Source organism: Triturus cristatus, chromosome 8 (assembly GCF_964204655.1).
Source record: "Triturus cristatus chromosome 8, aTriCri1.1, whole genome shotgun sequence".
Classification (NCBI taxonomy): Eukaryota; Metazoa; Chordata; class Amphibia; order Caudata; family Salamandridae; genus Triturus; species Triturus cristatus.
Genome location: NC_140591.1, coordinates 804,736,032 through 804,760,387, shown reverse-complemented (window position 1 = coordinate 804,760,387; position 24,356 = coordinate 804,736,032). Strand labels below are relative to the sequence as shown.

The 24,356-nt window shown below is 48.5% G+C and overlaps 1 protein-coding gene across 6 annotated transcripts in view; it reads right to left on the bottom strand.

Annotated features, from left to right (window-relative positions):
* Nucleotides 1-24,356, bottom strand: part of UBAC2 (UBA domain containing 2) — a 698,660-nt gene that overhangs the window by 92,321 nt on the left and 581,983 nt on the right. For all 6 annotated transcript variants that reach the window (XM_085622247.1, XM_085622244.1, XM_085622245.1 and 3 more), the window contains one exon: nt 20,388-20,504. In XM_085622247.1, the coding sequence (XP_085478373.1) occupies nt 20,388-20,504 (117 nt within the window). The remainder of the gene's footprint in view (nt 1-20,387; nt 20,505-24,356) is intronic.

Below are 24,356 nucleotides of genomic sequence, written 5' to 3'. Positions count from 1 at the left end.
CGAAACATTTTTAATTGTCAAGCTTGAGAGAACCTATATATTAACTATTTAGGTAGGTTTAAACCGTCACGCCCGCTAACTGGAAACAAGAGTGAGGGTATTGTGGACAAAGCACTACTAAGGCGCCTCAATCATAAGACCAAACATTAGGTGTGCCATGTTGCAGGGATTCTGCTCATGCACAGAACTATGCGCAAGAAACCAGGACCTCAGTGTATGGTGGTGTACCCAAAACTCACCTCAGTCCCCAGAACCCCTATCCGACTAGCATCAGTGTCTCATTCGTTCTCTGTATCATTTCAAAGCTACCAATGATTAGACAACCCAGAACAAGCGACTTAGAGTACTCTCAGGAATGGTGGGAATCATAAATACCTTTTCGTTATTATTCTCATATCAGTCCACAACAAGAGTAACCAGAGACACGGTAAAGTTTAAAATGTTTCTTTTTAACCACGCGTCCTAAGATGCAGTACTTTGGCTACCATAAGCAGAAAAATGATTAAAAACAAAACCATCAGCATTATTACAATACCATAAAAAATGAAGGGAGAAATCAAATTACAAATGATAGTGGAATATAACCACCATCCCTTCGCTAGTAAGCTCATTTTATTAAACTAATAGAAGGTCTCTAGGCTTGAATGGGGAACCCCATACCGTAAATATCAGCTTAGATGAATCACATCACAGGATCAGCTCTGCTCTGTGTCTGGAAAAGGTTTTCTCCAAGTGTCTCAATCATGCATGCAAATGCAATATTAAAGGCACTCGAGTTTCAGATATTTGCAGCTGTGTGCGTGTTATGGCTAGAGCGTGGGCCGATCAACAGAAATTCAAAAGCATACATTGTTATTTGACCTTGAAGGCTTCTGCACACAGTGTTCAGACTAAGGTTGCGGTGCACATCTAGGGATGTGAACAACAGACTGTTCTCATGTGAAGAAAAAGCAAGCAAGCAGTTTTCTTGTAATAACAGCTACCTGCAGTGTTGTGTGCAAAAGCAGCAAAAGTGGCAAGATGACGTTTTACATCTAAGCCGCTTATGCTAACATAGCAATGTGAGTACATGGAACTCCGTCTCCACTACACTGTCAATCCAGCACTTTGAATGGATTGCACATTTGGCGGGTGGTTGGGGAGGGTCCGCCATGCCGTATTGCATCACTGCTGTCAATCCAGCACTTTGCATGGACTGCACATTTTGCGGGTGATTGGGGTGGGTCCGCCATGCTATGTTGCACCCCTGCTGTCAATCCAGTACTTTCCATGAACTGCACATTTTGCGGGTGGTTGGGGAGGATCCAGCATGCTGTGTTGCGTCACTGCTGTCAATCCAGCACTTCGCGTGGACTGCACATTTTGCGGGTGGTTGGGGAGCGTCCACCATGCAGTGTTGCGTCACTGCTGTCAACCCAGCACTTTGGGTGGACTACACATTTTGCGGGTGGTTGGGGAGGGTCCAACGATGCTGTGTTGTGTCACTGCTGTCAATCCTGCACTATGCGTGGACTGCAGATTTTGCGGGTGGTTACGGAGGGTCCACCATGCTGTTGCGCGTCACTGCTGTCAATCGAGCACTTTGCATGGGCTGCACATTTTGTGGGTGGTTGGAGAGAGTCCACCATGCTGTGTTGCGTCACTGCTGTCAATCCAGCACTTTGCATAGACTGCACATTTGGTGGGTGGTTGGGAGGGTCCATCAAGCTGTGGTGTGTCACTGCTGTCAAACCAGCACTTTGCATAGACTGCATATTTTGCGGGTGGGTGGGGAGGGTCCACCATGCTCTGTTGCCTCACTGCTGTCAATCCAGCACTTTGCATAGACTGCACATTTTGCGGGTGGGTGGGGAGAGTCCATCATGCTGTGTTGCGTCACTGCTGTCAATACAGCACTTTGCATGGACGTCACATTTGGCGGGTGGTTGGGAGGGTCTATCAAGCTGTGTTGCGTCACTGCTGTCAATCGAGCACTTTGCATGGATAGCACATTTGGCGGGTAGTGGAGATGGTTCACCATGCTGTGTTGCGTCACTGCTGTCAATCCAGCACTTTGCATGGACTGCAGATTTGGCGGGTGGTTGGGAGGGTCCACCAAATTGTGTTGCGACACTGCTGTCAATCCAGCACTTTGCATGGACTGCACATTTGGCGGGTAGTTGGGAGGGTCCATCATGCTGTGTTGCGTCACTGCTGTCAATCCAGCACTTTGCATGGACTGCACATTTGGCGGGTGGTTGGGGAGGGTCCACCATGCTGTGTTACATCACTGCTGTCAATCATGGCACTTTGGATGGATTGCACATTTTGCGGGTGGTTGGGGAGGGTCTATCAAGCTGTGTTGCGTCACTGCTGTCAATCCAGCACTTTGCATGTATTGCACATTTGGCGGGTGGTGGAGAGGGTTCACCATGCTGTGTTGCATCACTGCTGTCAATCCAGCACTTTGCGTGGACTGCACATTTTGCGGGTGGTTGGGGAGGGTACACCATGCTGTGTTGCATCAGTGCTGTCAATCCAGCACTTTGCATGAACTGCACATTTGGCGGGTGGTTGGGAGGGTCCATCAAGCTGTGTTGCGTCACTGCTGTCAATCCAGCACTTTGCGTGGATTGCACATTTGGCAGGTGGAGGGGAGGGTCCACCATTCTGTGTTGCGTCATTGGTGTCAATCCAGCACTTTGCATGGACTGCACATTTGGCGGGTGGTTGGGGAGGGTACGCCATGCTGTGTTGTGCCCCTGCTGTCAATCCAGCACTCTGAATGGACTGCACATTTTGCGGGTAGTTGGGGAGGGTACGCCATGCTGTGTTGCGTCCCGGCTGTCAATCCAGCACTTTGCGTAGACTGCAAATTTTGCGGGTGGCTGGGGAGGGTCCGCCATGCTGTGTTGTGTCCCTGCTGTCAATACAGCACATTGCGTGGACTGCATATTTTGCGGGTGGTTGGGGAGGGTCCGCCATGCTGTGTTGCGTCCCTGCTGTCAATCCAGCTCTTTGCGTGGACTGCATATTTTGTGGGTGGTTGAGGAGGGTCCACCATGCTGTGTTGCGTCACTGCTGTCAATCCAGCACTTTGCATGTATTGCACATTTGGCGGGTGGTGGAGAGGGTTCACCATGCTGTGTTGCATCACTGCTGTCAATCCAGCACTTTGCGTGGACTGCACATTTTGCGGGTGGTTGGGGAGGGTACACCATGCTGTGTTGCATCAGTGCTGTCAATCCAGCACTTTGCATGAACTGCACATTTGGCGGGTGGTTGGGAGGGTCCATCAAGCTGTGTTGCGTCACTGCTGTCAATCCAGCACTTTGCGTGGATTGCACATTTGGCAGGTGGAGGGGAGGGTCCACCATTCTGTGTTGCGTCATTGGTGTCAATCCAGCACTTTGCATGATTTGCATTTTTGGCGGGTGGTTGGGGAGGGTACACCATGCTGTGTTGCGTCACTGCTCTCAATCCAACACTTTGCATGGACTGCACATTTGGCGGGTGGTTGGGGAGGGTACGCCATGCTGTGTTGTGCCCCTGCTGTCAATCCAGCACTCTGAATGGACTGCACATTTTGCGGGTATTTGGGGAGGGTACGCCATGCTGTGTTGCGTCCCGGCTGTCAATCCAGCACTTTGCGTAGACTGCAAATTTTGCGGGTGGCTGGGGAGGGTCCGCCATGCTGTGTTGTGTCCCTGCTGTCAATACAGCACATTGCGTGGACTGCATATTTTGCGGGTGGTTGGGGAGGGTCCGCCATGCTGTGTTGCGTCCCTGCTGTCAATCCAGCTCTTTGCGTGGACTGCATATTTTGTGGGTGGTTGGGGAGGGTCCACCATGCTGTGTTGCGTCACTGCTGTCAATTCAGGACTTATCATGGACTGCACATTTGGCGGGTGGTTGGGGAGGGTCTATCAAGCTGTGTTGCGTCACTGCTGTCAATCCAGCACTTTGCATGTATTGCACATTTGGCGGGTGGTGGAGAGGGTTCACCATGCTGTGTTGCGTCACTGCTGTCAATCTAGCACTTTGCATGGACTGCACATTTTGCGGGTGGTTGGGGAAGGTCCACCATGCTGTGTTGCGTCACTGCTGTCAATCCAGCACTTTGCATGGACTGCACATTTGGCGGGTGGTTGGGAGGGTCCATCATGCTGTGTTGGGCCACTGCTGTCAATCCAGCACTTTGCATGGACTGCACATTTGGCGGGTGGTTGGGGAGGGTCCACCATGCTGTGTTACGTCACTGCTGTCAATCATGGCACTTTGGATGGATTGCACATTTGGCGGGTGGTGGGGAGGGTCCATCATGCTGTGTTGAGTCACTGCTGTCAATCCAGCACTTTGTGTGGACTGCACATTTTGCTGGTGGTTGGGGAGGGTCCACCATGCTGTGTTGCGTCACCGCTGTCAATCCAGCACCTTGCGTGGATTTCACATTTGGCGGGTGGTGGAGAGGGTCCACCATGCTGTGTTGCGTCCCTGCCGTCAATCCAGGACTTTGCATGGACTGCACATTTGGCGGGTGGTTGGGGAGGGTCTATCAAGCTGTGTTGCGTCACTGCTGTCAATCCAGCACTTTGCATGTATTGCACATTTGGCGGGTGGTGGAGAGGGTTCACCATGCTGTGTTGCTTCACTGCTCTCAATCCGACACTTTGCATGTATTGCACATTTGGCGGGTGGTTGGGGAGGGTACGCCATGCTGTGTTGCGTCCCTGCTGTCAATACAGCACTTTGCGTGGACTGCATATTTTGAGGGTGGTTGGGGAGGCTCCGCCATGCTGTGTTTCGTCCCTGCTTTCAATCCAGCCCTTTGCGTGGACTGCATATTTTGTGGGTGGTTGGGGAGGGTCCACCATGCTGTGTTGCATCACTGCTGTCAATCCAGGACTTTGCATGGACTGCACATTTGACGGGTGGTTGGGGAGGGTCTATCAAGCTGTGTTGCGTCACTGCTGGCAATCCAGCACTTTGCATGTATTGCACATTTGGCGGGTGGTGGAGAGGGTTCACCATGCTGTGTTGCGTCACTGCTGTCAATCCAGCACTTTGCATGAATTGCACATTTGGCAGGTGGTTGGGGAGGGTACACCATGCTGTGTTGAATCCCTGCTGTCAATCCAGCACTTTGCATGGACTGCACATTTGGCGGGTGGTTGGGGAGGGTCCACCATGCTGTGTTACGTTACTGCTGTCAATCCAACACTTTGCATGGACTGCACATTTGGCCGGTGGTTGGGAGGGTCCATCATGCTGTGTTGCGTCACTGCTGTCAATCCAGCACTTTGCATGGACTGCACATTTGGCGGGTGGTTGGGGAGGGTCCACCATGCTGTGTTACGTTACTGCTGTTAATCCAGCACTTTGCATGTATTGCACATTTGGCGGGTGGTGGAGAGGGTTCACCATGCTGTGTTGCTTCACTGCTCTCAATCCGACACTTTGCATGGACTGCACATTTGGCGGGTGGTTGGGGAGGGTACGCCATGCTGTGTTGCGTCCCTGCTGTCAATACAGCACTTTGCGTGGACTGCATATTTTGAGGGTAGTTGGGGAGGCTCCGCCATGCTGTGTTTCGTCCCTGCTTTCAATCCAGCCCTTTGCGTGGACTGCATATTTTGTGGGTGGTTGGGGAGGGTCCACCATGCTGTGTTGCATCACTGCTGTCAATCCAGGACTTTGCATGGACTGCACATTTGACGGGTGGTTGGGGAGGGTCTATCAAGCTGTGTTGCGTCACTGCTGGCAATCCAGCACTTTGCATGTATTGCACATTTGGCGGGTGGTGGAGAGGGTTCACCATGCTGTGTTGCGTCACTGCTGTCAATCCAGCACTTTGCATGAATTGCACATTTGGCAGGTGGTTGGGGAGGGTACACCATGCTGTGTTGAATCCCTGCTGTCAATCCAGCACTTTGCATGGACTGCACATTTGGCGGGTGGTTGGGGAGGGTCCACGATGCTGTGTTACGTTACTGCTGTCAATCCAACACTTTGCATGGACTGCACATTTGGCCGGTGGTTGGGAGGGTCCATCATGCTGTGTTGCGTCACTGCTGTCAATCCAGCACTTTGCATGGACTGCACATTTGGCGGGTGGTTGGGGAGGGTCCACCATGCTGTGTTACGTTACTGCTGTTAATCCAGCACTTTGCGTGGATTGCACATTTGGCGGGTGGTGGGGAGGGTCCACCATGTTGCGTTGCATCATTGCTGTCAATCCAGCACTTTGCATGGATTGCAGTTTTGGCGGGTGGTTGGGGAGGGTCCGCCATGTTGTGTTGCGTCACTGCTCTCAACTGCTCTCAATCCAGGACTTTGCATGAACTGCACATTTGGTAGGTGGTTGGGGAGGGTACACCATGCTGTGTTGCATCCCTGCTGTCAATCCAGCACTTTGCATGGACTGCACATTTGGCGGGTGGTTGGGGAGGGTCCACCATGCTGTGTTACGTTACTGCTGTCAATCATGGCACTTTGGATGGATTGCACATTTGGCGGGTGGTGGGGAGGGTCCATCATGCTGTGTTGCGTCACTGCTGCCAATCCAGCACTTTGCGTGGACTGCACATTTTGCGGGTGGTTGGGGAGGGTCCACCATGCTGTGTTGCGTCACTGCTGTCAATCCAGCACTTTGCGTGGGTTGCACATTTGGCGGGTGGTGGGGAGGGTCAACCATGCTGCGTTTCATCATTGCTGTCAATCCAGCACTTTGCATGGATTGCAGTTTTGGCGGGTGGTTGGGGAGGGTCCGCCATGCTGTGTTGCGCCACTGCTCTCAATCCAGGACTTTGCATGGACTGCACATTTGGCAGGTGGTTGGGGAGGGTACGCCATGCTGTATTGCATCCCTGCTGTCAATCCAGCACTTTGCATGGACTGCACATTTGGCAGGTGGTTGGGGAGGGTACGCCATGCTGTATTGCATCCCTGCTGTCAATACAGCACTTTGCATGGACTGCATATTTTGCGGGTGGTTGGGGAGGGTCCGCCATGCTGTGTTGCGGCACTGCTGTCAATCCAGGACTTTGCATGGACTGCACATTTGGCGGGTGGATGGGGAGGGTCTATCAAGCTGTGTTGCGTCACTGCTGTCAATCGAGCACTTTGCATGGATAGCACATTTGGCGGGTAGTGGAGATGGTTCACCATGCTGTGTTGCGTCACTGCTGTCAATCCAGCACTTTGCATGGACTGCAGATTTGGCGGGTGGTTGGGAGGGTCCACCAAATTGTGTTGCGACACTGCTGTCAATCCAGCACTTTGCATGGACTGCACATTTGGCGGGTAGTTGCGAGGGTCCATCATGCTGTGTTGCGTCACTGCTGTCAATCCAGCACTTTGCATGGACTGCACATTTGGCGGGTGGTTGGGGAGGGTCCACCATGCTGTGTTACGTCACTGCTGTCAATCATGGCACTTTGGATGGATTGCACATTTTGCGGGTGGTTGGGGAGAGTCCATCATGCTGTGTTGCGTCACTGCTGTCAATCCAGCACTTTGCATGGACTGCAGATTTGGCGGGTGGTTGGGAGGGTCCACCAAGTTATGTTGCGTCACTGCTGTCAATCCAGCACTTTGCATGGACTGCACATTTGGCGGGTGGTTGGGAGGGTCCATCATGCTCTGTTGCGTCACTGCTGTCAATCCAGCACTTTGCATGGACTGCACATTTGGCGGGTGGTTGGGGAGGGTCCACCATGCTGTGTTACGTCACTGCTGTCAATCATGGCACTTTGGATGGATTGCACATTTTGCGGGTGGTTGGGGAGGGTCCATCATGCTGTGTTGCGTCCCTGCTGTCAATCCAGCGCTTTGCGTGGCCTGCACATTTTGCGGGTGGTTGGGGAGGGTCCGCCATGCTGTGTTGCGTCCCTGCTGCCAATCCAGCACTTTGCGTGGCCTGCACATTTGGCGGGTGGTGGGGAGGGTCCACCATGCTGTGTTACGTCACTGCTGTCAATCCAGCACTTTGCATGGATTGGACAAGGAAAAACAACACAGTAAGGAGGAGTTGGGAAGAGGTTCAAGCTGGATTCGTGTAATAATTGGCAAGCAGTTTGCTATTGTTTTTTTTCCTCTATAACCGTGGCCCCTGCTCCTTATAATTAACATTAAATCAACGTTCTCTTTTACGGAGGAAACACTCGTTACGAAAGACACACCCAGTTGAGAATCAACGTATGTCTATTTTTTATATTTAAGTTTGTCTCTGAAAAATATCACACATTTGCATTCTAATCAAATGTTTCGACTCTTCACTTCCGTTTATCAAACCACAGGTTTGCCGTTAACGAGGCTCGATTCGGGACACAAACATGCTGAAAAGAACATTTCTTCAGTTCTTTGAGACGTGGACTGAAGGGATTTTCGACGACAGAATGGTTTCCGTTTCGTCACCTCTGTCTGGGTTTATCTTCCACTCTCTGAAGCGCTGCATTCTCCGTCTGTGTGGATTCACAGTTTCTGCTGAACTAGAACAATGGAAACATAATTTCCAGGCTCCCCCTGCCCTGGCAGCCTCACAGCTCTGCTCTGGAGTTTTTCTGTCCTTTTACCATGCGCCCAAGAGGCGTCATGCGACGGCAGAAACGAAAGCAATTGACATCTCAGTGTGACCCTCGGCTCCATTCCATCGCCTGGGCCCTTTCTGTAATGAGGTGTGCCCATCTCACACAGTAGGCACCCCAAAACCAATGCTAACCACCCGACAGGCTCGCCCCTTCCATAAAGCACTTGACCTGCCCACAGCTTCTCCTGCTTGTGGTCTGTTTCCTCTGAAAAGGGTGCTGTACCACCACCCAAGGGCCTCTGACATTTCGCTGCCTCTGTGACTTGTTTTTATTGCCCCGGAACGCAAAGAGCAGGTGCCTATGTGCCCGAGTCTCTTCCTTGACCGTTGTCACCAGGTACTTCATTTGAGACGGTGGTTTCTGGGGCTCAACACTGGCACTTCATCGACAACACCGGTACTTGTGATAGCCTGCCACAAGGTGGTGCTGTCTGGCTCATCTAGAGATGACCACAACAGCAGTTAATTATTTATTCAATATGCATTGACAGTGACTTTGTCTGCCGCCCCAGCCACTGTTATAGCTTTGGGGACTCGAAACAGTCCAAACTGTAACATTTGTAGGAGTGTGAGAGTAAGTAGTTGTGTTGTTACTATCATTGGCAGCGCTGGCAGGCGCAATGTGTGGTGCAAGGTGCAGTGGCCTCCCGAGGAGAGCCCTGGCACTTATTTATTTATTTAAAAATTAAGCACTGTTGTCACCATTTCTGGAAACTTAAGGGAAAGCTCCTAATATCAACGTGTTCCTGAGATTTTAGGTGTCGGGCTCCCAGGGCCAGTGCAAGAGGTTGACCAGGCGGTTTTCCAGACAATCCTGCAAGAGTTTTCATTTCCAGCAGTGGAGACCCTCTTGGTGCAAGGCATCCTGGACTGGTGAGCCGTCTCGCTCTCTGGCGACGAAGGCTACCTACCAACTGACCATGCAAGTGAGGCCTTGTGTGGGAGAACGACTATGTTAGCGTGAAGGAGGAGGAAGGTGCAGGGGTAAACGGACCGCAACAGGTCACGACATGCTAGTCCAGAAGTAACTACTTATGTTTCGGCTCGGGAAGCAGCCGCCTTCTTTATCCCATTGGCTCAGCCAACAGGTATAGGGGTACTTGCTGCCTTCAATAATCTACTTATATCAATCTATGAAATACAATGTTGCCAGATCTTCATACACTTTTTGGAGCTAAATGAAAGAAAAAGGCAGTGCTGGGGGTTGTCGCCGCCACAGTCCCAAGCTGACAGATGTTGCTTGGCGATCCCAGATTTTCTACTAGACGTGGTCCTGAGAAGGATGTGAGGCTACTGTGCTGGCGGCTGAGGAACTGTGGCTGTGGGGGTCGAACCTCGGCTCCAATCTACTCCAAAATGTAAGTGGCCAGGGCGCACCCCGCAAGGCAGGTCAGATAGACATGCTGGAGCACAAAGTGGCGGGTGGCGCCTGTGGTGGCAAACCTACAGCAGACTTCCTTGAGAAGTAAGACCCCAGAAGCGACAGGGGTAGCACCAGTCCATGAGTGGCCTAAAGGAAGTGAACACGGAGACCTGAGGACTATCACAGCCCGTTGCCTTATCATGCTACCAAGCCAGAGGCCCAAGGGATAGTGTACATGAGAAGACTGGGAGCCGTTGACATAGAGCAGTGAGTCGCTGTGGAATCCCCTGCGAGAGCTTTCTAGACAGGAATGGGTGGAGCTGGTGCTCAGTGATAGGGTTAGGGATTCGTATGGCAGTGAGGAGGAAAACAAAGTAGGACTCTTTTAACCCCTTCGCTGCTGCGGACATTCCGCTGCAGCGCTGGGGGGGGCAGGGGGGCAGCGCGGCGGGCCTGTGCTCATGACGGAGCCGCTCCGTCATGAGCCACAGTTGAGCTGTGCTCATGACGGAACGGTTCCGTCATGACTCCGCCCATTTGCGTTGTCGCCCCGCACAGGCGGGGAAACAGCGCCGCGCAGGCGGAGCGGCCGCCGGCAGGATTGTCATGACGGAACCGTTCCGTCATGAGCACACGACAACCGTGGCTCATGACGGAACGGTTCCGTCATGAGCAGGGAAGGGGTTAAATCTGCACATAGCTACACAGAAGGAATAACCAATAAGAATGGAAAGAGGATCACAAAGGGTGAATGGCTGCTGTTGAGCGGCATTTCTGACCAAAGAACGGAATTTCTGGAGAAAATTGGCGCTCTGGAATCTGTGGTCCAGACTGTGGAAAAGTAATCAGGACATAAAGAAAGAGTGCTGAGAGTGGAACACGGGACTAGATGAGTGGAGGGCAGAATATACGCTTTGGAAAACTGGGAATTGCAAATCTTGACGAGTTGAAAGAAATGCCATCCTTAAATAAATTGAAGACGAATGATACTGAGGCCTTGTACAGGGGAGCTAATTTTAGGGTGCTGGGGGTGCCTGAGGAGAAGTCAAGCGGGCCTCTCAATGACAGGCTGAAGGATGTACTGAGTGACCTACTGAGTGTGTCAGAAGTTGAGATCACCTGAACAGTCACATACAGGCTGCGAACAAGACAGAGATGGTAATCCTGGCAGAGAAGGGACCGTATTGGTGGCAACAAAGTCACAAGATACGAAAGATAGTTAATATACCTCCCATCCAGGAAAAAAAGGACAATTCATAAATATGTGACGAAGAGACTACAGGTAGTACAAAATGCGGCAGCAAGACTCCTAAAAATCCCCAACCGCATTTCGACTAAAGAAGCACTGAAACAGCTACACTGGCTCCCTATTAAAACAAGAATAAAGTTTAAGTCCCAATGTCTGGCAAATAGGGTTGTAAACAAAAAAGGTCTAATAAAACTGAGACAAATGATGTCCAGGTATATACCGACCAGGCATCTAAGATCAGCCCAGCAACAGCTTCTTAGGACAACGAGAGCGAAAAGAGCCGGGTGGGGGGGTAGATCATTTGCCCACCTGGTACCAAAGATGTGGTATGCCCTTCCCAAATAAAATAAGTTCTACCCAATGAAACCGTTTTCAGGAAACATCAAAAAACTTTGCTGTTTCCCTTGTAGACGCCCTATGGATAAGAGCTTGTAAACAGTACTCTTTAGCGCTGGGAAGCCCTCGGGCAGTCACGCACTACAAATTCTTAAACATAAACACAATTCACAAAGGCAAAAGGAGACGAAAGTCTAACTTTACAAATTTCGGTATTCACAAAGGGGCATTTACGAGTAGTAAAGTTAGACTTTTGTCTCAGTTTCACTTAAGTTTTGGTCTTAAGTTTAACTGAGACAAAAACGGAGAAAAAAGTCTAACTTTACTACTCGTAACTGCCCTTTGTGAATACCGAAAGTCGTTAAGTTAGACTTTAATCTCAGTTTATCTTTGTGAATCGGGCCCATAGTGAGAGTGGCAGAAGCTAGACTTTTGTTCGTCCCAGGAATGAGTGCAAATGTCTCGGCACGAAAGAAAGAACCATACTGGAAATCAAAGAAATCAAGGGTGACAGTTGCAGTTTGTTTCCCAATCAATTTGTGAGTGGAACAGTGAGGGAAGACGTAAGTCTTAATGCCAGGGGTTTCATGGAGGGACTGCACCTTGCTAATGGGAGAACTCCTGGAAGCCGGAATTCTTGTCTTTGTTGGTTGACCATGCCTATGGGATTGCATCAGGGTGTGTGCATAGTTTGCGGTGCTAGTATGGAGGGTGTTCCCTAGGAAGAGGGTAAGTGATGGCGAAGGTGTGCTGGTCTTAGATGTAAGCGTTTTTAACTGCTGACTTTCTGGTTAATTTTCTTACTCCGGGGCGGTTATAGTTCATGGGATAAGAAATGTCATGAAGATGAGCCAATATAGAGTATTGAGTATGTCACTTCCTGTTGATTTCACTGTTCTGTGGTTGAAGGCTTAACTGTATACAGATGTGGTATGTTTATGTCTTGCATCAAACATGCAGACACTGGAGATGTAACCTAATGATATTTGCATCTGGAATTATAAGTATATGCCGATGCTGTTTTGTGGATAATATTTATGAAAGCAAAGAAAAAACAGATTTAATCCTAAAATGCATTGATAATACGACACATGAACTTTCAAGGCCATCACAGGCATATATAGTTGGCATTGAGTGTTGATTACCCCCTATAGCGAGGCATCAGTTGGGTAATGGGCACAATTTTACCCACCACACAACTGTCACATCTTCCCTACTAGATTCTATTACACTAACAAATTGCGATTTGTTTTTTTTAACTTTTTTTAGACATGAAGTGGAAAGAAAATTGGATTTTTCTTTGGAGGGTAATGGAGAGGTTTAAATAGATTAATTATGCCAGTCTTCTAAAAGAGCAGTGTGCTGTAACTTTGCTCTACCAAAGGCATTCACTATTATTGCTGGGCTTTCGGTCAGTCACCTTGAATCGTTTATCAGAGAAAATCAAGGAAGACCCACCAATTTGTTTAAGATGCAGAAATTAGACACTTCTACTTGGAGCCAGCAACAATCCTTGTTTTTGCAGATGATGTCAAAATTCTGTCTCTGACCTGACTTGCAAAGCATCAACGGTTGTCTGGTCTCATCATTATTTCAAGAACAAGGCCCAATCACCAACAAGACAAAAACTGAGATCCAGCCTAAGTAAATGCCCCACCTGAAATCTTTGTTTTAGGTAAGGAATAGGAAATTAGAGTCAGCTGCTGTGATTACGTTGATATGCGGCACTCATCTAAACTTCATTGGTGTGAGAAAACTGCTAAACTTGTTGGGTCCCATAGAGTGGTTAATTTGTAAAATAAAAAGTGCTGGGGCTCTCCTCAGGAGGCAGCGCTAACAGTAGAAATGTGCTGGGGCAAAGTGCCTCCTGACTAGAGCCCCGGCACTTATTATTCTAGCGGGGACTTGGCTTAATGGCTACAGCTGCTGATTTCGGAGCTGGGGAACCCGGTTCGAGTCTCGGCGTGGCCCAACATCCTGTGAAACTGTGAAAAATCACCTGCCTTCCTAATGATTGTGTCCTTAACTGGTGCTATAAGCGCCGGTGCTGAACACCGGAAAGCACCTGCTCAAAATAAGCACTGGTCCCATAGATCATTTACCAATGTCCTAAAGAGGTTTAATGCGAGGTTGAACGGTGAACCTCTAGACCTGCTACTGAAAGCAATATCATCCCTAAAGTATGGGGAAGAAATCTGAGGTCATACTCTAACCCATATTTGTATGTGAGAATCCTTATTTTCGGTTTTTGTTCATTCCTGGCCCAGGAACCCTTATAGTGCTTTTAAGACTACATCCTGGAGTTAATGCCATATCAGACAAAATTAAGCTTATGTTTGTCTTTCACACTTGTTTTGATTTTGGGTAAATCAATCTGATTTGTGCGATAGGCACACTTTAAAAGATATTATGTCAACATTATTTTATAATCCCCTGGTTCAGTATGGCAATGAAATCCTGTCACGTTAAAGAAAGAAATCAATCAATCAATCATAACACTTGTATAGCGCACTACTCACCCGGAAGGGTCTCAAGGCGCTTCGGGGGGAAGGGTCCGATACTGCTCGAACAGCCAGGTCTTGAGTTGTTTCCTGAAGGCGAGATGGTCCTGGGTCAACCGAAGGTGGATGGGGAGGGAGTTCCATGTCTTGGCCGCCAGGTAGGAGAAGGATCTGCCTCCGGCGGTGGCTCTTCGGATGCGTGGTACGGCGGCGAGGGCGAGGCTAGTAGACCGTAGCTGGCGGGTGGGCGTGTAGAAGGTCAGGCGGTCGTTGAGGTACTTGGGGCCCAGGTCGTGGAGAGACTTGTGTGCGTGGGTGAGGAACCGGAACGTGATCCTCTTCTTGACGGGGAGCCAGTGTAGGTCTCTAAGGTGGCCGGAGATGTGGCTGCGTCGGGGGATGTCCAGGATGAGTCGGGCGGAGGCATTCTGGATGCGTTGGAGTCTTTTCTGTAGCTTGGCTGTGGTTCTGGCGTAGAGGGTGTTTCCGTAATCCAGTCGGCTGGTGACGAGTGCCTGGGTGACCGTCTTCCTGGTTTCGGTCGGGATCCATCGGAAGATCTTGCGAAGCATGCGTAGGGTGTGAAAGCATGATGAGGAGACGGCGTTGACTTGTCTGGTCATCGAGAGTGAGGAGTCCAGGATGAAGCCCAGGTTGCGTGCGTGGTCTGTCGGCTTGGGAGTGGTGCCCAGGGCGGGGGGCCACCAGGAGTCGTCCCAGGCGGAGGGCGATGGTCCCAGGATGAGGACTTCCGTCTTGTCTGAGTTCAGTTTCAGGCGGCCGTTCTTCATCCACTCGGCGACGTCTTTCATCCCTTCGTGTAGGCTGGTTCTGGCGGTGTTGGGGTCTCTGGTGAGGGAGAGTATCAGCTGGGTGTCATCGGCGTAGGAGATGATGTTGAGGTTGTGTTGGCGTGCGATGGCTGCAAGAGGTCTCATGTAGACATTGAAGAGGGTGGGGCTGAGTGAAGATCCTTGCGGAACGCCGCAGATGACTTCGGTGGCCTCGGATCGAAACGGGGGGAGGCGGACTCTCTGTGTTCTTCCGGCGAGGAACGAGATGATCCACTCCAGTGCCTTCTCTTGGATGCCGATGTTGCTGAGGCGTTGGACTAGGGTGCGGTGGCAGACAGTGTCGAACGCTGCAGAGAGGTCCAGGAGGATGAGTGCCGCTGTTTCCCCGTTGTCGAGCAGGGCTCGGATGTCGTCGGTGGCTGCGATGAGGGCGGTCTCGGTGCTGTGGTCGGCTCTGAAACCGGACTGCGAGGGGTCGAGGGATCCGTTCGTCTCGAGGAAGGCGGCAAGCTGTCTGTTGACAATCTTCTCGATGACTTTAGCAGGAAAAGGGAGGAGCGAGATGGGGAGGAAGTTTTTGAGGTCGGTGGGTTCCGCTGTTGGTTTCTTCAGTAGAGCGCTGAGCTCGGCATGCTTCCAGCTCTCCGGGAAGGTGGCGGTGTTGAAGGAGGTGTTGTTGATGTTCCGGAGTTGGGGTGCGATGGTGGAGTCGGCCTTGTTGAAGACGTGGTGGGGGCAGGGGTCGGTTGGAGATCCGGAGTGGATGGTGTTCATCGTGCGGGTTGTGTCTTCGGTGGTCACCGTGGTCCAGGTGCGGAGGGTGGTGGTGAGGGGCGTTGGTTCGACGGTTGGGTGCGTGGATGGTGCGCCGAAGCTGTTGTGGATGTCGGCGATCTTACGGTGGAAGAACGAGGCGAGGGAGTCGCAGAGATATTGTGACGGAGTGATGTCGTTGTTGCCGGTGCTGGGGTTGGAGAACTCCTTGACGATGGTGAAGAGTTCCTTGCTGTCGTGGGCGTTGTTGTCCAGTCGTTCCTTCAGTGAATTCTTCTTGGTGGTGCGGATAAGCTGGTGGTGCTTGCGGGTGGCGTGCTTGAGGGCGGTCATGTTGTCAGTGGTCCGGTCGAGGAGCCAGGTTTTCTCGAGGGTGCGGCAGGTCTTTTTGGAGTCCTTGAGTTCGTCGGTGAACCAGGATGCCTTCTTGCTTCTGGGTCTGCTGGGAGGGTTCTTCAGTGGTGCGAGGTCGTCGGCACAGGTGGTCAGCCACTGCGTGAAGTTGCGGGCTGCTTCGTTGGGGTCCTTTGTGCAGGCGGGTGGGCTCTGGCTGAGGGAGGTGGTGAGCTGGTCGGCGGTGATCTTGCTCCAGCTTCTGTAGGGAACCTGTTGCGGGTGGTGGTGGGTCGTGGTTCTTCTGAAGCTGAAGTGGACGCAGCTGTGGTCGGTCCAGTGGAGTCCGGTGGAGTGGCTGAAGGTGATGTGCTTGCTGGATGAGAAGACGGGATCAAGTGTGTGGCCGGCGTAGTGGGTGGGGGTGTTGACCAGTTGCTTGAGTCCGAGGTTGGCGAGGTTGTCCAGCAGGGCGGCGGTGTTGCGGTCCTTGTTGTTCTCCAGGTGGAAGTTGAGGTCCCCTAGGAGGATGTAGTCGGCGGAGGGGAGGGCGTGCGGGCTGATGAAGTCCGTGATGTCTTCGCTGAAATCCTTTTTTTCCTTACGCTGCCGCCAAATGTGGAGTAACCAATAGGTATTAGGAAGGGCCAACTATAAAGTGATAAAGAAGAAATACAGGCAAGAGAAAATAGCTAAGGTAATGCAGAGAGCAAACTAGGTGGGAGATTGGACAATTGTCTTATAACTAAGATGTTTATGATTTTGAAACCATATCATAATTTGGCTAAATCTACTGAATTACCAGGGCCGGCTTTAAGGCAGTGCGACTGGTGCGGCAGCACTGGGCGCTGACCTGAGAAGGGGGCGCTGACCTTGGGGGAGGTGGTTTGTGTTTAGCAATAACTTATGATTGGAGAGATGAGGGGAAATATTGCCCGGTGGTAGTGAGAGAATCTGAGGAGGCAGTAATGGGGTTTAGGGGCGCCAAACATGATTGTCGCACTGGGTGCCACCAGTGCTAAAGCCGGCCCTGTGAATTACGGTCTTCTGTGTGTGAAGTTAAAGTAATGGGTTTTGCCTACTAAATGTCCTCACTGCTGGCTGACCAGAATACAACAAATCACACAGTCTCTTATTGTGAAACTTCTTCACAAGACCCTATTGTACTTTTGCTGATTTTTTACCGCTTGTTTGGAGAAAAAGCTGGTTGATTCTATTGTAGTTTTAATTATGTTTTAACATAAAAATCTGCAGTAACACTTTGTCATCAGTCCTCTCCTTTATTATTCGAGCAAGCAGTAGCCCAATTGGTTTGAGCAGCCTGGAATGAGTTAAAAAAACCATCCATAATCCTTGATTACTATGTTAGACTCCAGTAGTTTACTAGAAAATGTTCTTCATCCATCCTTAATAGATGGTATTAGCCAAGGTTTCTACTGGATAAGCGATGTAATAAATGTTAAAACAGCAGACCATGTTTAGCAGTTGTATTGGTTTATTTTCCTTAATTTTTGTATTGTACAGTATAATTGTGGTATAATTCTATATTCTGAATTATGTATTTTAGTGTCTTTAATTGTGATTTTTTATTGTTGTGACCAGGGTCAGTACTATAAGCATGATTTAAAAAAATTAAATGACACGAAGAAACACCCCAATACGGATGACAATAATAACATTAAACATTTGCTTTCAACACTAGAATAAAAAGTGAAAGAATTAAGTAAGAGGCATGCGGTTTCTTCACTTGAGAATTACATGGATAATAACATAATTCTTAGGATGGATTGCAATTTACTTTTTCCAAATATTTATAAATTTTATTTGTTTCTTTTTGGCATTTATAGAGCTCGGTTATAAGTGCTGGGGCAGCGAAGCATTTTGTGTACAAATGCTGATAGTCCAGACTTATTTAAAGAATGTGAGAAATGTCCAGCAAAATCTTCAATGCAAATTAAGGACATTCTTGTTAAACATGCAGAACTTGAAAGAAATTTTATATTGAAGGAAACTGGTAAAATACAAACAAAAATTACATGTCTTAATCTCTAATCAAATAAAAAGTGTTTTTTTTCATACATGGATGCAAAATTCCAGAACCACCAAAGAGAGAATGGTTTGCACAAACAAAGAAAATATTTTTATGATGTCCGTTGTTACCAACAAAGCAGATTTAATACCTTTCCCAACAACAGAGGACTATTTTTACTGGAATAACAAAGTGGTGGAAGAAATGGTCTTACAGACAGGAGTCACTTCTAACCCACTTGAAACTGGTTCATAAAACAATGAAGAATCTGCAACACTGGGCTATGAAGTAGTAGATTATTTTAGGGGAAGTGAGACTCAGACTGGCGGGCCTATAGAATAAAAGTCAGTCAAATGAGAGGGGGGGAGGAAGGAATAGGGAAAGGATACATAGATGCAAGTAGAGACAAACATAGGCAACTGAAAAACTTAAAAAACGAAGCGCTTAGTACTCCCTGACCTCTTAGGATTTGGTTATAATCAAGCCTTTAAAAAAAGAGAAAAACACCAAGGTGATGGATGGAATGATGAATTAATGTCAGCCACTGGCAATCGCTTGATGCCACATCCCAATCCACCGTTTTTCACCCACCATGACACCTGAGTTTGGATCCACTCATATGCAAATCAGTCTGGATCCTGTTCCTCGTGTGAACAGTCCAGCCCGAACTGCCAGCCCAGGTCCTCCCTGAGCCGAAACAAAAGCAACGCAGGACCGTTTTCCCATTTGTTATGGTCTCTTTAGCAGGGTATAGCTTGGTTCAAGTGGCACAGTTCAGACCCATCACTTTTATATACTTCAATATGTTGCCCTAAATGGGATGGGTATGCCCAGACATAGGTCCTGTCTACACTGCATCACTGGAACCAAACTATTCCAGGCTGATAAGTCCATAATAAGGGTGAAACCAGTCCTGGGTTGCTTGTGTTCCGGTTCAGGGAGGACCTTGTTTGGCAGTTCGGGCTGGACCGTTCCGGACCGGATGCAGCCCAACGTAATTACAAGTGACGGAGGTTAATTCAAGCATTCAATCAATCACTCTTTGTATACTTTAATTTGACAAAGGGAGCTTTACGTCTAGAGAACAATACACGGATGAAGCATGTGGTCAAAGAAATGATCCACACTAATTTTGCTTTTGTAATCCGCAGCTTGATGTCTTAGATTATATAAGCCGCCTCGGTTTACCAGATACATGCCAGGCATGTGACGAATGCTGCCCCAAACCTACTGCCTGTCATAGGTGAGTCTCACATGTGGTTACCTCTTCCGCTGTCCAATCAGTTCATACAGAAATGTGTAAGCAATGTGACTGACTATCCAATTCCTGAAGGCTTATCTATGTCACGCCTGGTATGTGACAGGCTCTGTCATAAACTGTTGGCTTTTCACAACAGGGGCCTATAGGAATTCTCAAACTGCCCACATGGGCAGTGTTTTATGCAGCGCTGAGCTCTCTTCTGCAGCTTGCGTCCTTGAGAAGGGTCCATCAAATTGCAGCTCATACACTGGCACATTTCAAAATTTTAAATGTGCTGGGTTCCCTTAACATTGGTTTTAAAGAGATACAAATAGTGAAGTTTATCAAACTGTGTGCTCAAAGAAAAGCTGTAAAGATGAAAAATCTTGAAAATCACTTATAAGAATATTTTTCCAAATCAGAAAAAAACAGCTGCACAAAACAAAGAAAACGAATACCCTTTCCTATGTGGACTCGACTCACCTCTGCACCAATGAAATGGCAACAAGATGCCCCTAAATTCCATCGGACATAAATGAAAGTTACTTACAAAACAAACAAAAAGATCAGCTGATGATGTCAAACATCACTGGTCTCAAAGTTAATATTCTATGAATGGAAAGAAGAAAACTGACATTGTGTAATTGTCTTTTGCCAAAAAACAGGATGATGACAGTTTATCTACGACCTTTTGGTATATTCTTTCATTGTTTATATATACTTGTGTCCTTATAAATTGGTATGGATCTCCTTAAAGAGTCATGCATGTCATTTACGGACTGTGTGTGTGCTGTGGGTGTCTAACATTCCTCTTTGATGAGCCTAAGGCTGCTCGACCACACTACCCCCTAAAAGAGCACATTGAGATTGGTAGAGCACACCTTGTGCACCACTAAGGGAACCCCCGGACTCTTTGCACAGTACATCTCATTTTGATATACTTCATAAGGTGACGGCTTCCTATACTGTTTAATAACACAATTAAACTTTTTACATGAATCTGATTCTTTATGTGAAATATTTTAAAGCTGTAGGGACCACAAGCGACCATGAGCTATTCGATGAAAGTCAGTAAGAGCGCACTAGAAATCATCAGTAACTTCTAAGAGTAGACATTTCCTTGGCTTGATATCATCAATAAAAGCAGTTTGGATCATAAGGATTAAATAGAGCAGACTATACTCTAACAAGATATTATTTACCTGTTGCTCTGAAGCTGCAGGATGGAGAATCTCTTGAGCAGGTGTCTGGTTATTAGCACTTGGGAAAAGTCCATGACGGAAAGGTGCGAACAAGCGACTCCAGTGAAACATCCCAACCTGAAAACAAATCACAAATGAGTCATTTTTGTGCAACAAGTGGATCACTGTTGCTGATCTCTTACTGAAACAGCAATAGCTGCTTTCATCCGATACTGCTGATGTTACTTTCTACTCTGAAAATACACCATTGTCATACTCTGTACTCATTCTACCTCAATCTTTTGATTTAAAAAAACGTTATTGTTTTCATTACAGAGCAGGCAGTATGGCGTCATAAAGGGCATAAAGGGCCAGATGTACGACCCTTCCAATTTGCAGCTCGCAAATTGGAATTTACAACAGTGTCTCAGACACTGTTTGCAATTCCTAATGGGGCCGCAAATTGCCTGCCTCATTAATATTCATGAGGCAGGAGCAATTTGCGACCCCATTGGAAATGACTAGCACTCCCAGGGATGGTGGCCTGCTGGGGTCAGCAGATCACCATGTCTGTGACTACTTTTTAAATAAAGCTTTTTTAAAAAAAAAAAAATGCAACCCGTTTTCCTTTAAGGAAAACGGGATGCATTTGAAAAAGAAAAATGAAACGTTTTTGTTTCATTTTTTAAGAGTAGTGGTCCGTGGAGCCACTGCCTTCTCTTAAAAAATATTTTCACTCCCAGACACAAAGGGGAAGGGGTTCCCTAGGGACCCCTTCCCGTTTGCGTGTGGCTTTGCACCTATTTGAAATGGGTGGTAAACTGGGAGTGTTTTGCGGCCATAATTCTATGTCAGGACCGGAGGCTCCGATTATGCTTCTCATTTCTTTACTCTAGAAGCTCAGCAGCCAATGAAAATACAATAACAAAATCACGAAATGGGTGGTAAACTGGGAGTGTTTTGCGGCCATAATTGTGGCTGCAAAACAATCTCACATTGAAGTGCGACTCGCTATTAGGAAGGGACGCCGTTGGCACGCTCTTTCTTAATAGCAAGTCGCAAACCCTATTTTGCGAGTCTGTAATAGGTTGCTGACTTGCAAAATAGGGTTTGTACATAGCTCAGACTTATTTTGTGGCCACAAACGGGCCTGCTGGGGTCAGCAGATCACCATGTATGTGACTGCTTTTTAAATAAAGCATTTTTTTAAAAAAATGCAACCCGTTTTCCTTTAAGGAAAACGTGATGCATTTTAAAAAGAAAAATGAAACGTGTTTGTTTCATTTTTTAACAGTAGTGGTCCGTGGAGCCACTGCCTTCTCTTAAAAAATATTTTCACTCCCAGTCACAAAGGGGAAGGGGTTCCCTAGGGACCCCTTCCCAACTGCGAGTGGCTTTGCACCTATTTGAAATGGGTGGTAAACTGGGAGCGTTTTGCGGCCATAATTCTATGTCAGGACCGGAGGCTCCGATTATGCTTCTCATTTCTTTACTCTAGAAGCTCAGCAGCCAATGAAAATACAATAACAAAATCACGTGACCAACCATAGAGTATCATGATATATAAGGACTCAGCACAACCATAGTGTCCTCTTTCTTTGCTGCTCCGCAGCCAGTTAAGTGCCCTTTACTTTACTTGTACTGGGGATATGTTTATCTGATGTATGGCGGTTTGCTGTCAGATGCTTGCGTTTACGATCGCTGTTTGAAAATCTTATGACTAATTATTCCTGCGTGACTGCTTTTAACCTGTGTTTTTTTCCCTGAATATTGAGATCGCCATGCAATGCTGTTAATCGCTTGTGTGCGCTCACCTTCGCTTATACGGCGCCCTTGGTTGCTCCGTTCGGTGCAATTTACCCTCAGCGCTGCGCAGTACTTCTCTGACTTCAAGCGGAGATCCGGTTACTTTGTGGAGCGGGAGGTCCCAGGAAATGAGGACACGCGTCTGGGTGACGCGCGGTTCTCTTTCTATTTCCACGAGCCTCTGCCTCCGGGCATCCGCGGCGGCCATTTTTGCCCTGAAATACACTATCAGGCATTTGATGAACGCCGAAACAGCGTCTTTAAGTTTCAGACCCTCGTGCTTTTCCAATTTAAAGCAAAAAAGGCTCCTTTTTTGCTCCCCTGATGCCCTATTTGTTTTCAAATACTGTAGGGCTGCAAATAACTCATAGGCTTTGCCTAGTGTGGGTATTAAGCAAGCTCCTTCTCCCTCCACGTCAGAAATTGGTATTTTACACATCCTTAGTGGATTGTTTGGGCTTGCCTGGGGTTACTACTTCCCCTGACCTCTTCTATATACATTATTCCAACCTGTATTTAACTTATACAATTACAGGCTGTTCTCCTGGGTCGGTGAATCCACACTTGGTGTGTTAAGATGGCTGAGTACTACGTGGAGGACTATTATTATTATGAGGAGGAACCCTCTGGGTCTATAGAACAAGACCTCGTGGAGGCACTGGATGCAGGTGTCCAGCATTCCGTAAATTTGGCACTAGTAAGGGCAATTGCACCCCTCAAACGTCACCTTTGCACCTATGGCAAGCAGCAAGGCTGGCTCCCCTCTTCAGGCTCTCGTGCCAGACCTGGGGGTAAAGGAAAGGCAAATCCCCATGCCGCAGACTTTGCTAGATTAGCCAAATCAATGGCAGATCATGAACGCGCTACTTCTAGTAGAGAAGCCACGATCACGGAGATATCTCAGAACAATGATGACCAGGACACCTGCTCGGACCCTTCCACTGACCAGGAGGAGGCTCCTCGCCCTTCCAAAAAGGCAAGGAAGGAGAAACATGCAGAACCACCCCCCTCCCCTAGAGTCCTCAATTTTGAGCCTGCTGGCATCATCCACCCGAATTCTACTGCTTGGTTCCCACCCCAAGAGGTGGCAGATTATGTCCAGTCCCACCTACGCCAAGCGTTCGATAAAGAAGTACGGGCACGACTTCAATCTGAGTGCCCTAGGCCTGATCTGGCGGACAAAGTAGCAGAAACCCCCAAGGTGGACCCCTCGATGCTAACATACCTAAAGAAATACTCAAAGGACCCCAAGAAGGGCCTTGACAGATCTTGGAGGTCCTGTCAGGACAAATTATTGGCTATAGCTGGGCCCCTGACCAAAATTCTTGAGCTTGGCTTTAGAGCCAAAGAGTCTTCTCTCATCATTGATCCTGACGAGTTGATTGGCTGGGCCCAGAGGGGGGTGTGCCAACTTGGCAATGCCACCAGTGCACTTTCGACGGAACGACGGTCCATTCTCCTGAAACTGGCCGAGCTGTCCACACGGAATCGGGCCCACTAACCCATGGACTGTTGTATGGAAAACCTTTCTTGAAATAACTAACCAAGTTTGTGGCTACCTTCAGTGGGCTTGATAAGGCCCAAGCATCGCTCAAACGGGCTTTCCGCCCGGTTTTTGGCAGGGCCGGACGCTTTCGTGGGCGCTCGTTCAGCCGGGGTTACGGTCAAGGCGCCCAGCGTGGCCAGCAGAGAGGAGGATATCAGGACAACAACTCTCACAATACCTCCTCCTCGGCCATAATTCTATGTCAGGACCGGAGGCTCCGATTATGCTTCTCATTTCTTTTCTCTAGAAGCTCAGCAGCCAATGAAAATACAATAACAAAATCACGAAATGGGTGGTAAACTGGGAGTGTTTTGCGGCCATAATTGTGGCTGCAAAACAATCTCACATTGAAGTGCGACTCGCTATTAGGAAGGGACGCCCTTGGCACGCTCTTTCTTAATAGCAAGTCGCAAACCCTATTTTGCGAGTCTGTAATAGGTTGCTGACTTGCAAAATAGGGTTTGTACATAGCTCAGACTTATTTTGTGGCCGCAAACCGGCCGATTTCCCATTTGCAACCGCAAAAAATGATCGTGCATCTGGCCCAAAGTCTCTAACAGTATACATGCTTTGTCGTAAACTGGTGCGTCTTCACCATTAGCTTTACTCTCTTCCTACATTGACTCCTTCCATATTAA